Genomic DNA, 13,815 nt, shown 5'->3' with positions numbered 1-13,815 from the left:
GAATGGTGGTGAAAGGATATGTTTAGAAGGAGGGGATTGACTTCAACGAAATATTTTCCTCTGTGGTTCGATTAACAACTGTTCGAGTAGTCTTGGTGATGTGTGCTACATTTAACTTACATCTAGAGTAGCTAGATGTGAAAACAGCTTTTCTTCATGGAGATCTTAAGGAAGAATTTATATGCTCCAGCCAGAAGGTTTTGAAGAAAAAGGAAAGGGGAATTTGGTTTGTAGGTTGAACAAATCTTTATATGGTTTAAAGCAGGCGCCGAGGTGTTGGTATAAAAGATTTGATTCCTTCATCATAAGCCTTGGATACAACAGACTTAATGCAGACCCTTGTGCATATTTCAAGAGATTTGGTAAAAGTGATTTTATTATCTTACTGTTGTATGTAGATGACATGTTGTGTAGGCCCTGACAAAGATCATATTGAAGAACTAAAGGCACAGTTGGCTAGGGAATTTGAAATGAAGGACTTGGGACCGGCAAACAAGATTCTAAGGATGCAAATTCACCGAGACAGAAACAATAGGAAGATTTGACTTTCTCAGAAAAATTATTTGAAGAAGGTCTTACGACGCTTCAATATGCAAGATTGTAAGTCAATTTCTACCCCACTTCCTCTTAGTTTCAAATTATCCTCCAGTATGAGTCCTAGCAGTAAAGAAGGAAGGATGAAAATGTCTCGAATACCATATGCATCATTAATATAAATATAATGATAATTATTAATAATTTATATTTACTAGTTAAATAAATTGTAAAAGCAGTATAGTAAATATATTTTTAAAAATAATTAATAATGAATTTTCTAGATATGTACATTTAATATTATTTCATTGATGTACAATAATTATATTAACATGCCATAATTTCAGTCTCAATTGATATGCACGTATCAAGATTTTAGCCAGAAAAGACATTTAGCCCAATACAAATGCTGGATCACATAAAGATCAGAAAGTGTCCATGCTTTGTTTGACTTCTTTTTGCCCTTTTTCTCAGTTGGACATAAAGTCCAAATATACAAAATTCTAGACCCAACAGAGTTAGGCTAAGGCCCAGTCTAAGACCAACAATCAAATAAATCTTAAGACAAACGTATAAAATAAATATATAGACAAATTATTATCTAGATATATACACCATGATTAATAGATTAATTAGAATAATTATACTTTTATATAAATATTTTATATTTTTATATTATATGATTAACACATCATTTATCAATAAATATGTATCAACTTTGACTCATAAGCTCACTAGCTATCAATAGGATTTCTGTTGTGCTAAACTTTCTGAATCAGTACATTAATGTATTGATATCACTGCGACCAGATTATTTCTATTAAGGTAGGCATGTCAATCCAAATTTCATTTGATACTAAATTTAAAAATAGAATTAGATTTAAAGGGACATACATTTCTAAATATAGAGTGGAAATTTATGTATATAAAATCGGTATATATATATATATCAGTAAATCAAATGATTGAAATATGTGTAAATTAGACAATTTCTAAGGATGTAATGTTCACCTATTTATTGCAACATAACACTAAGCATTGTCTAAGTTTTCTACCTTCAAATATTAGGCAAAAGGATATTTCAAGTTCCTATATAGAGAGCAATATAACACTTTTGAAAAGCTCTTACCTTATTATGCGTAACAAAATGTCATAGTAGAATTCGAAGACTTGCTGTATTAACCATGAGGTATGGGTTTTGATCATGTTTGCCTTTGTCAATGGCCTATATTGAGGCCCAGACCAAGTGTTAATTATCTAGTCTTACTGTCTGCCTATGTCATATTTGTGTTAATGCTTGGTATCTCGTGGAGTTGTTGTTTGGTTAATGCCTTTTTATTATGGGGTCTTATTTTTCAGTGCTTCTAGTTCTAGTGTCCAGGAGTTTCCTAATCAATAAGTGCTTGGAAAGATGCATATGGAACAATGGAATCAGATAAAGATATAGTCTAAGTAGGGCAGATATAAAAGGTCCTTGTAAAGGTATTATAAAAGGTCCTTCCAGAAATAATAAAGATACCAATGAACCCTAGTATACATATTAAAGTAGATAGTTGGATCACTTTTTCGTATATTGATCAGTTTATAGTAAACGGGAGAGGAACTTTTGATGGGCAAGGAGAAATTGCATGGAAGAAAAATAATTGTGCCCAAAATTCTAAATGCAAGTTACTTCCAATTCTAAGTGTATCAAAACAATATTTTACACATATTTATTATCTTACAATATTGTTTTACAGTGATAATAATAAAACTTTCTCCATATGTTTTTGTTCATTTAAAAATTGCACAGAATTTAAAGTTCAATTTTCTCACTAATAGCATTGTCCAAAATATAGTTTTTATTCAGAGAAAGAATTTTCATATCAATATTTTAGGATGTAAAAACCTCACTTTTCAGCACTTTACAACTACTACACCTGCAACTAATATCAACACGGATAGTATTTATATGGAACGATCAAATGGGATCAACATTATTTATTCAAATATTAGCAATGGCGACGACTGCATCTCTCTCGGTGATGGTAGCCAACAAGTATGGATCACTAATGCTAGATGCAAACCCATACATGAAATTAGTATGGGGAACTTAGGAAAGTTTAAGGATGAAGAACTTGTATTTTGGACTTTTTGTGAAGAATTGTACCTTCTTCGATACTGCTAATGGAGTGAGAATAAAGACTTGACCTGCATCATATGATGGCGTTGTATCTGATATACATTTTGAACATATTATAGTGAAAAATGTTTAGATTCCTATCATTATAGATCAATTATATTGTCCATGGAATCAGTGCAATCCAAAGGTTAGTTTGAAAAAGAAAAGTCTTAAAATAAAGAAAAATTTCGGTTGATTATTTTTTTTAATATTTTTTTTATCTTATCCAATCACATTAAAAGTTAAGATTAGCAATTTTAGCTTCAAAAATTTTAGAGCCTCTTCAGCAAACTGTAGTAGTTGTTCTATTTAACTATAGCAGCAACATTCCATGTGGGAAGGTGGAGCTAGCACATATAATGGAATTGAAATGACCACCAAAATTCAAGTGTGCAAATATCAAACCTAAACTTACGGGAAAGATATTCCTATCTGGATGTTAAAACATTTGACATTTAATTTTTCTTTCTTTTAATTCTTTATGAATCACAATGTTGAACTGAAATGGAAAAATATATTTCATTTTAATAAATAAATTATATTTAGCTCTATTTATGCCAATTTTATGAAAAATTAATGTCTTTATGTATAAATATATTCGATCATCTTATTTAATCTATTTTTTTATTCATTATAAAACCAATACTAGAAAATAGTTATCTTTGTGAAAATATCTATGAGAATTCTTATTATGTGGATATGATTAATTCTCTTACTATTTAAAGGCCGAATTAATAAAATAAAAACACTCATCTTGAAGGTTTAAATGGTGGATTGGTGGTGATGCCGGAAAAGTTATGTTCAAGTAGATAAGTTTGTAGAGAAAAAATTTCCTTTCCATTGGTTTCTCTCCTCTTCTTCCTAAATAACCCATTAATCAAAGAGCAAAATTGGCAAAACTTATCATTCAATATGTCACCATGATACATAACAATTAATGGGTTAAGTTTTTTGCTTGTCAAAATAAAATAAAATTAAATAAAATCTTATTGTTTGTTTTAAATGTTAAATATTCAACTTCTGCCTCTAAGAAAATATTAGCAATTCGCAGTTCTTATGAAATAAATAATATAGCAAATTATTATTAGCAGATAATAGAAACACATAGATATCTAAAAATTGCTCAAGTCTGTAAAATCCCTAACCAGATCAGAAAATATTTATTTATTCAATATTCGTTTTCATTTTTCAGGAGAATTTATTTATTGATATTTGATGATTAAGAAGCAACACAACTGCGATTAATTTTCAGAAAAAGAAAGCCCAGCGACAATGGCTTACACCAATTATTTAGGATAAGTGCATGCGTTCACAAGGTTGGTAAATGCAGTGCTGCTAACAAGGTTGGTAAACCTGTAGCAGTTTCATTTTCAGGTGATTTTTCTTTCAGATTACAACTTTTCCTCTGAGGTCTCAGTGCGAAATTTGTAGCAATTGGCACCAGTATAAAGACCGTCGTGCTTGACAGAAACATCTAACTGCCCATTAGTAAGGGTGTCTTGCTGAGTGTAGGAGAAGGGAACGTCGCAAGAACCAAGCGTTGCAAGAAGTCTAACTGTCGTTTTAGTCATTGGCGGCACGCTAACTGGGATTGTTTTTGTCAAACTGAAAGACCCATCTACCACAGTTCCCCACTCGTATTCATCTTCCCTCGAATCCTTCACTTCAATGGAAATATCCGTGATCATCGGAATCCCAGCTGAGAATTTCATACTAAAAGAAGATGCCATTGAAACACCAGTATTCCATTCGTACTTCCAGGCCTCTGTGTACGACATTGTCACCTCTAATGTTTCAGTCTGTTGAGTCATGTTAGAGACACAGGAGCGAGCCAATGTCATGGGCGTTTCGTCATAAATTCTAGCATCCTCCAATCTGTACACCACATTATAAATTTGCCTCACTTTGATAAGCTCTTCCACCGCCAGGTGGCTCTGCCTGTCAATAGTCGTGGCCCAAGATGCTGCAGCGAGACAGTCCACTGTACCACCATAATCAGTTCTGCGCAAAAATCTGTCGTTGCCCGTGCTACGGAGGGCGATAGCATTGCCCTGAAGTTTGATTGGCCAAAACAGTGTTGCTGGGTCAGAGCCGGAAGCGCTCGTTGTGTCTGGATATATCCAATTTGGGGTAGCCCTCCAGAATTTTCCATTGGAATCGTGCTTCAAGCAGATACTTCCATCAGGATTGCTGAAGATTTGCTCTCCAACCTTATTATCACCAATGTCAGTAGCTCCGAATTCCATGTGTTCGTCACCACCTTCGCCGCGGTAACGTAGATATTTCCCATTATCGCCCTTGAACGCCACATGTTTGGGCAATATCACCAAGGATTCCCAATCAGTGATTGTGAAGAGATCGCCTCCATCTGGCTCTTCGTACGAATATCTGGCAATTAAGCAACCCCGGTCTTCATTATCTGACCGCAGATACCATACGTTGTTCCCACTCTGGACGTGCTGAAAACGAAATGTTTTGTCATCTTTTGCGAGGGGCTTGAACAACGTGCATGACCATTTGGATGGGTCTTCGTCTGCCGCATCAGCTGCCGCAGCGATTAAATCCGTCACCTCCCCATTACGCCGCCAGTATTTGTTGCTGTAAGAGCATCTTATGTGGACCAAGTCTTTATTGCTCTTTGCTTTCTCCACTCTGAACTTGGATAACGGATCCCAGATATCGTCGCCGTCGCATCGGATCAACCTGCGCTGCTTTTCTTCTTGAACGTAACGCAAATACTTCCCGGCATAGTTTGATTTGAAGACACAGAACCTGGGAATCACGGGTGCCATGTTTTTCTATCCTATGCAATTTGATCGGATATATGTGAGTTGGTGAGTGCTTAATTTGTTTTCAGTTGCCAGTGCATCTGCAGCCCTCTTCTGCACTACTACATATAGCAAAATTCTGATCTCTACAAGTCTTTACAGACCAGACAAAAGCAAATAATAATTCAATTAAATTATGAGAAAATAACCTCTCTGATTTGTTTCATGAATAATAAGAAATGAAAAAAAAAAAAAAAAAAAAAAAAAGAAACGAGACAGGATAACAGTGTTTGGCCCCCTCATAATTTCATGCATGCATGCGCACCTCTTCTCTTCTGGGTTTATTTTATTTTATTTTATCTTCAATATTATCTTCGTTATGGGTGCGTAATAATTATATTGTCTGTCAACAATCAATATTGCCAACAACTTTTCCTAATCATATTGTCCTTTCCTCTTATTTAATGATTTTTTCCAGTTGACGTTCATAATTTTATTTATTTCTTCAATATCATCAAACCCAGAAACTGCGCACATGGTAGGCCCCGCTGGTTTCACGTGGTTTTGGATATCGGATCTCACTTGCCTTTAATAAATTAAATTTAATAAATATGTTATTGGTTTTTGTATTTAATTTTTAATATCAGTTGTAGATTCATTTAGAGTTTGATAATATATACGAGTAGCCCATGTCTATTTAATAATATATTACTTAAATTTCTAAACTTTGTTTGATTGGTTATTATTTTCATTTAGCTGCCAATTTTTATTTGCATTATTATAAGTTGTTTTGTTATTTAATTTTTATTTTTATTTTAAATTTACTATTTGTAGAGTTTTAATGTTATGAAAAAGGTTCTTTAATTAGTATCTCTGCCTCTATCTAAATTTATAAAGATAATTGGGTGTTTATTAATAAAATAGACATATCTATTTAAATATTATGTTAAATATCTTTAGAAATTTTAATTTTTTATGAATACACTTTGTATAACTCATTAATTATATAAATGTGTATCTGATTAATGTAAAATAACTAGGATTTAATATTGAAAGAAAATTCAAAATTCATTATAAATCTGACTCTTGAATTATTGACTATATATATACAACCGTAGTGCCTTAAATTTCAAATAGAAGAATGACCATTTCTCACCATTACTCTTTTATCTTAAAAATAATATTTTTAAATATATATTATAAATAACTTTTTAGTGATTATTATGAATTTATATCATTCATTCTTAATTGAATTTTAATTATTTATTTTAAGAAATAGTATATTACTTATATTTTTTATATTAATTTAATTTATTAATTAATTATAAGACTATAAATAATTATTAATTAAATTTATATGCTCACCTCTATTCATATTTTTATATGTATTGTAAGTAAAATATAAATAAATTTAAGTGGATTTGAATAGTATGCAAATAGTATTAATGGGATTTGATATAACATGAATAAAAAAATAATATTTTTTAAATAGATTTAAAACAAGTTCAGATGTGTCTTAAAAAGTGAAGTTCCGATTGAAATAACTACATTTAAATATATATAAAGAAAAATAGAAGGGTCCATTCAAGGAAATCCAATAATTTAGGAGTTTCATTTCATACTAGCTTTGTTTTCATTTTGTAGTGACCTATGAGATCTATCATTATTTGTAAGAGACAAAAGATTTTAAGAGAGGTCCAAAAGTCATTATAAAGTGTTATGAGAAATTAAATCCAATGTTGTATTTGTTAAACTATAGTGACATATAAGTGAAATTGCCATGCTTTATAGTTACAATGGATGGATTTGTATTCATTTTGTAGTGACCTATGGGATCTAACATTATTTGTTAAGAGACACCAAAAAGAAAATTAAGAGAAGTGCAAAGGTAAAATATAAAGTGATATCAGAAAAAAAGTGAAATCACAAATGGTAACAAATGCTGCAGTTTATATATGTTAGTAAACTGTGACTGAGATTTAAATTGACGATTTCACAATCATAAAAATTAATTACAAACTCGTTTTTTTATATTTATTTTCTCATAAAAATGAGATACAAGTAACACATTTTGGCAATTATTTTTCAGTAATTGACATGTAGATACCAGATCACATTACATCTTATTGAGTGCAAGCAGCGGTCATACCCAGAAAGCAAATTGGAAGACAAGACCATTACAGTCACTTATTAATCACAGAAAAAAAAGAAAAAAAAAAAAGAAGAAGAAGAAGAAGAAGAAGAAAGAGAATTATTGAAGAGAAAGTGAAATTCGGCATTTGTGGTATATGCATACAGCAATTTCATCATGTGATGAAGATCATGCGGCGAGTTTCTCCTCCTTGACCACAAAATCGAATCCAAAGTAATTGGTACCAGTATAGACACCATCATCTTTAACGTAAGTAATCTGTTTGCCATTGGTGAGAGTGTCTCGTTGAGCATAAGAAAATGGCACATCGCAAACTCCTTTTGTGGCCACCAGCTCCACTTTCACCTTAGTCCTTGGAGGCACTACAACTTTGATAGTAGCAGATAGCTTGTTGGTCTTTTTCTTTTCGTCGCCCCATGAGTATTTCTTCCCGAACTCTACTGAGAATGAAGACGACAGTCCGATATCTAGTAGACCTTCAATGATTGGAATGGTGGCGGAGAAACTCATTTCAACACTGGTCTTCACCGACGTGCTAGTCTTATAACTGCTCGTCCTAGTGTCTTCGTACGCCAATGCCAGCGCAGAGTCTTTTATTTCTGTGTCTGACTGGTTAGTGGTTTCGTCGGATGCCATGACTAGGACCTGTTCATTGTAAACCCTTATGTCATCGAGATGAAAATCAACGTCGTAAATGTCCCTCGCAACCAATGGCTCTTCCACCGCCAGATTGGCCTCTAGGTCTATAGTTGTGGCCCAGGAGGCAGCAGCCAGACAATCAACTGTGCCACCATAATTGGTTCTACGACAAAATCTGTCGTTGCCCAAGTTCTTAAGAGCGATGAGATTGTCTTTCTGGAGATTGACTGGCCAAAACGATGTTTCTGGTGTAGCAGAAGTGTCAGTGGAGACGGGATATATCCAATTTGGGGTAGCCTTCCAGAATTTTCCATTGTAATCATGCTTCACACGGATGCTTCCATCAAAATTGGTGAAAACTTCGTTGGCAACTTTTGTAGCACCAATATCATCAGACCCAAATTCCATATGGTCGTCGCCACCCTCACCACGGTATCGTAGATATTTTCCATTATCGCCCTTAAACACTACGTGTTTGGGCAATATCACCAATGATTCCCAGTTGGTAACCGTAAAAAGATCGGCCCCCGCCAATTCAGGAACGGAATACCTTGCAATTAAGCAACCCCTGTATTCGTTAGCCGATCGATTAAACCATACATTGTGTCCAAGCTGGACGTGCTGGAAACGGAATGTTTTGTCATCAAGGAACTGGATGGGCTTGAACAGGGTACACGACCATTTGGATTCGTCCTCATCTGGCTTGTCCGCTGCTGCAATGATGTAGTCGCCTTCCTCATTATTTCGCCGCCAGTATTTGTTGCTAAAACAGCATCTTATGTGGACAAAGTCAGCACTTTTTGTTGCCGTCTCTACTTTGAATTTGGCGAACGGACTCACGATATCTTCCCCATCGCATCGAACATATCGGTACAGCGACTCTGATTCATTAACATAGCGTAAATACTTATCACTATAGTTTGATTTAAAGACAGAATATCTAGGAATGAATGGCGCCATTTTTCTTTTCTCTCCTCTCCAAATTTGATAATTAGTGAGCAGATCTCGAGCTTTGTGAGATCCTACTTATAGGCGAACAGATTTTCAATGGTGGATATGGGGTTAGGATGGGGAAGCATTAAGGACAAGGTGAAGAAAAGGGTAATGGGTGGGGACTACCGTCTGCGTGACTGTGCTGTCGGGTTTTCCTGCATCATTAATTAATAGTCTTGTCCACAGTTGTAATTATTGGTGATGGAACAAAAAATATTATTGCACTTTCTTCACTCTAGGAGCACACAACTATCCCAACCCAAAAGTCTTGTTTGGTTTCTTATGCATGAATCACAAGAGGAAAGATTATGGAACGTTTGTCACATTTCTCTTTTAATAAATTTTCCTAATTCCCTAAATAACTAAATAAAATAATTTAAAATGAAGACTAATAAGTGAACAAGTATAGTTCTTAACGGACTTTGATTATACTTCTTAAAAATTATGTAAATTAATTTAAAATTTTATAATTTTTTTATTTGAGATCAGCTATTAGCTAATATAGATCCAACAATTTTAATAAAATTTATTTAATAATACATCAACATCAATTTTAAATACTAAAATATGTCATTTTTATTAAGATTTTGAGATTCTAAATTACGGTAGTGGTTCAGTAACTGGCTCAGATTCAACTTCCCATTCAATTAGATCACATTAATTATTGTTTTGTAGAATAATTGATTTTGTCATCTATTCTGTAATAGACCATGTGACAGATTTGTTTCCACGTCATCAGATTTAGTATCTCTTTGTTTCAAAAAAGAAAAAGATTATCTCTTGAGTTTTGACTTCATAATTATTATTATTTAAAAATATTTTGCTTCTTTGTTTTTATTATTTTAAGAGAATTTAGTCATCTCTTCTAAACGATATTATTCAATTAGTTTCCTTGCTCAAACCGATTTTGATTGTTTTCTTTTATTGATGGTTGTCCTTATTGATGATGGAAGTGCATGTATTCAGCCAAACAAATCTTGTCAAAATATTATTATTTCAATTTCTTCATAAAATAGCAGAAATTATCAGACAACTAGTCATTAATACATGCATACACTTATTTTAATTATAAATAATAATACAAAATAAATTTATAAAAATTAATAAAATTTATGATATTTCAAAATTATTTATTATATTTTTAAAAATAAAAATAACTTTGAAAACTTTTAAATACCTTTCTTAATAAATTTTTCATTACTCATAATGCCCGTTTGGAATATGGAATTATTATATCATGCACTTGGAAACATTAAGTATCATCTACGTAGGATCGAAATACAAAAATTAGATGTGTGTTTTCATAAATTATGAAATTAAACCTCATTTGGTTAGTTTAAATTAATTAATATTTTATATCATTAAATAACTAATAAATTAAAAAAAATAAAAATAAATTAACACTATTAATTTAAATCTATTATAAAATAGATGAATCACTATACTATAAATATTATTTTATCATGTCTCATCCCTTAATTTTATACTATATTATTACTAAAAAAATTACTTTATTTTAATTTTTATAATTAATGTATTTTATATTTATTTTTTCCTATATCACTGAAAAATTTATGTTAATACTCTTACAAAAATATATTATAAATTAAAATAATATAAGCTTTAATCAACATAATGAAGAGTAAATATAATAAAAAATAATTTTATGTTCTTAAAAAAATAAAACTAATTTTAATATTTTTTTCTCCAAATATTATCATTATGATTTAAATTTATAAAATGACTTGTAGTTTCATATGTTGTAAATTATATATAGTCTAAAAATTCATAAATTAAAAAATAGATTGATATGTTGAGCATAAATTCACCAGTAAAATTAACACTTCATATTTAATGAATCTAATAGATAAATATATAATTTATAAATATTAAAGATGAAATTTATATTTAATAAACTCTACACTTCATTAACAATTTATAAGTACTGAACCTAAAATTTATGTTTAATGGAATTGATACTAATAATAAATGAATATACGCTTTATAAGTAATAAATAACAAATTCATATGTTAAGGACATATTGATAAATAAAAGTTAATGCATATACCTTTTATATTTAATGAACTTTATACTAGTAATAAATATATATACAATTTACAAGTAACGAATCTAAAATTTATATTTAATAAATCTGACACTAATAACAAATGAATGTATACTTTATAAGTAATAAATATACCGTATGAGCATAAAATAAATCAGTATTGATAGGTTAAAAAACAATGAGTTCATTATCTATAAACTACAAGTTCATCAAATATATACTCGAAGTTCATTTAATATAGTACACACACTAACATATGTAGAAGAGTCAATTAATGTTAATTAACTATTTATTCTATTATAATTAAACTTATTAAATGCTTTATTAATCTAAATAAAATATTAAAATAATGTTAATTAGTATGAATATACACTTTATAAATTAAGAATCTAAAGTTAATATTTAATGAACTTAACACTAATAATAAATGAATATACACTTTATAGATAATGGATATATTGTCTGTACATAAAACAAATTGATATTTATAGGTTAAAAAACAACATATTATTTATCTATAAACTACAAGTTCATCAAATATACACTTGAGATTCATTTAATACAGTACACAAATTAATATTTATTAAAAAAATCATTTAGTCTCAATTAGCTATTTGCTTCCTATAATTAAGCTTATTAAATATTTTTCTCAATCTAAATAAAAATACTAAAGTTAGTTAGTATGAATATACACTTCATACGTGATGAATCAAAAATTAATATTTAATAAACTTGACACTAATAATAAATCAATATATACTTTATAAGTAATGAATATATTGTTTGTGCATAAAACAAATCAATATTCATAGGTTAAAAAATAACTGTTTCATTATCTACAAATTATTAGTTCATTAAATGCACACTTGAGGTTCATTTAATACAATACACACATTAATATCTATGGAAAAATTATTTAGTCTAAATTAGCTATTTGTTCTCTATAATTAAGCTTTAAGCTAAATAAAATACTAAAAAATTATTAATTAGTATGGAATAAAGGAGGCAACTATTAATAAAATTTCAAATAATAAAATAAATAATATATAATAAAAAATAAAATTATTTTTACAATTCAATATTTAATATATTACTAATTTAACAATAACAAATATAAGTTTCATATTCCGAGTTTTATAATTAATAAGTTTGTAACATAACTATTTTATTATATAAAAGAATATTAAGAAAAAATTATATACAATTAAAAGACAAACAAATAAAGTTTTGAAAAATAAATTTTATATACATATAAGATTATTCAGGTTCACAATTATGTATGAGCCGGTCCATGACATAATTTACCTGGAATATGCTTATTGGCTTTCTTTGTTAAATAAGGCCTTTTGGGTGGTTTATTCTTGCTTCTTCTTTAGCTTTCCATAAGCATATTCATGTGATCCAGCAATTAGCTTGGGCCTGCCATTTGCATTTCATCAAATCTGTGTCCACAAATAAAACACTTGCAGGCTCAACCTCTGCGGCACAGTTTGATTGAGCTCCTCCTCCTGCCTGAAAATTCAGTAAATGGGCACAAAAAAACATTTGAGGAAACTAAAGATTTTGAAAAAACATTCCTTTCTCTGTTAATTAGTTTATATTTTTATTTTTATAGTTTTCTTGTTTTCCTAAAAGCCAAAATATATATTAACCACTTGTGGTAACTTCTTTTCAAAATGATCATGTTTCTTTCTAAATGATTACCATTGTAACTGCTATTTTTTGATGATCAACTTCTTTTATTAATTTATAAAAGAGGGGAAAACATGGAATAATTAACTACACAGTGCTTTCCCTTATATACTGAAGACTTTAACTCCTAAATTAAACAATTCCGTGTGAAGAAGAGTTCCCATGAAAACAGATACACAAGAGAAATAGAAGAAGACAGCATATAATTGCTGCTACACATCACCAAATGGGCAGAACATAAATCACAAGAACTGCAGAATATTGCAGCCTAAAATAGAAAACGCTCTGCAGAATCCCAACATATGGCACCGTAAGCAGCGGCTACAGAAATCAACCATGCATCAATACTTAACATGAGTCATCACCATAACAAAATAGACCAACAAGCACTATACCACCTCCCTTTTCGAAGCAAAGTGAAATCTATTAACCCAGCTTCTGCAAAATTACACAGTACTTCAGCAATAAGCACTGGCCAAAGAACACACATCCAAGCAATAAAGTCATTGGGTCTATTAACTGCCGATTTTGCTAAGTCGTCAGCTTTGTGATTGGCTGATTCTAGAAACAGTTACATGGATGAATGCGATGGAAGAAAGAAGACTACTGTTATACATGAATCAGATTCAGTAAAAATTGGTCTACCTTTGAAGGATGGGTGAGAGACTGATAACTCCACTGCTTTTGCCGTTGCGCATAATTCGGCTTCGTTTAATTTTATCTTATGAAAGTGGATCGAAACTTGAATTATCGATCAGGAAAGACTGTTTTGATAATCAGTTGTAAAATTGCAGAGAATGTTTCCTCATT

General features: G+C 30.7%; 2 protein-coding genes across 2 annotated transcripts; both read right to left on the bottom strand.

Annotated features, from left to right (window-relative positions):
• Positions 1 to 3,827: 3,827 nt before the first annotated feature.
• Positions 3,828 to 5,700, bottom strand: LOC8284545. Its single transcript, XM_002519506.3, has one exon. The coding sequence runs from the start codon at positions 5,485 to 5,487 to the stop codon at positions 4,087 to 4,089; it is 1,401 nt and encodes a 466-aa protein (XP_002519552.2). The 5' UTR covers positions 5,488 to 5,700; the 3' UTR covers positions 3,828 to 4,086.
• Positions 5,701 to 7,783: 2,083 nt separating this feature from the next.
• On the bottom strand, positions 7,784 to 9,214 carry LOC8284546. Its single transcript, XM_002519507.2, has one exon. The coding sequence runs from the start codon at positions 9,212 to 9,214 to the stop codon at positions 7,784 to 7,786; it is 1,431 nt and encodes a 476-aa protein (XP_002519553.2).
• Between the last annotated feature and the right edge of the window lie 4,601 nt (positions 9,215 to 13,815).

The sequence above is a fragment of the Ricinus communis genome, chromosome 10, assembly GCF_019578655.1.
Source record: "Ricinus communis isolate WT05 ecotype wild-type chromosome 10, ASM1957865v1, whole genome shotgun sequence".
NCBI classification, from domain to species: Eukaryota; Viridiplantae; Streptophyta; class Magnoliopsida; order Malpighiales; family Euphorbiaceae; genus Ricinus; species Ricinus communis.
This window is presented reverse-complemented; position numbering and strand designations above follow the sequence as displayed.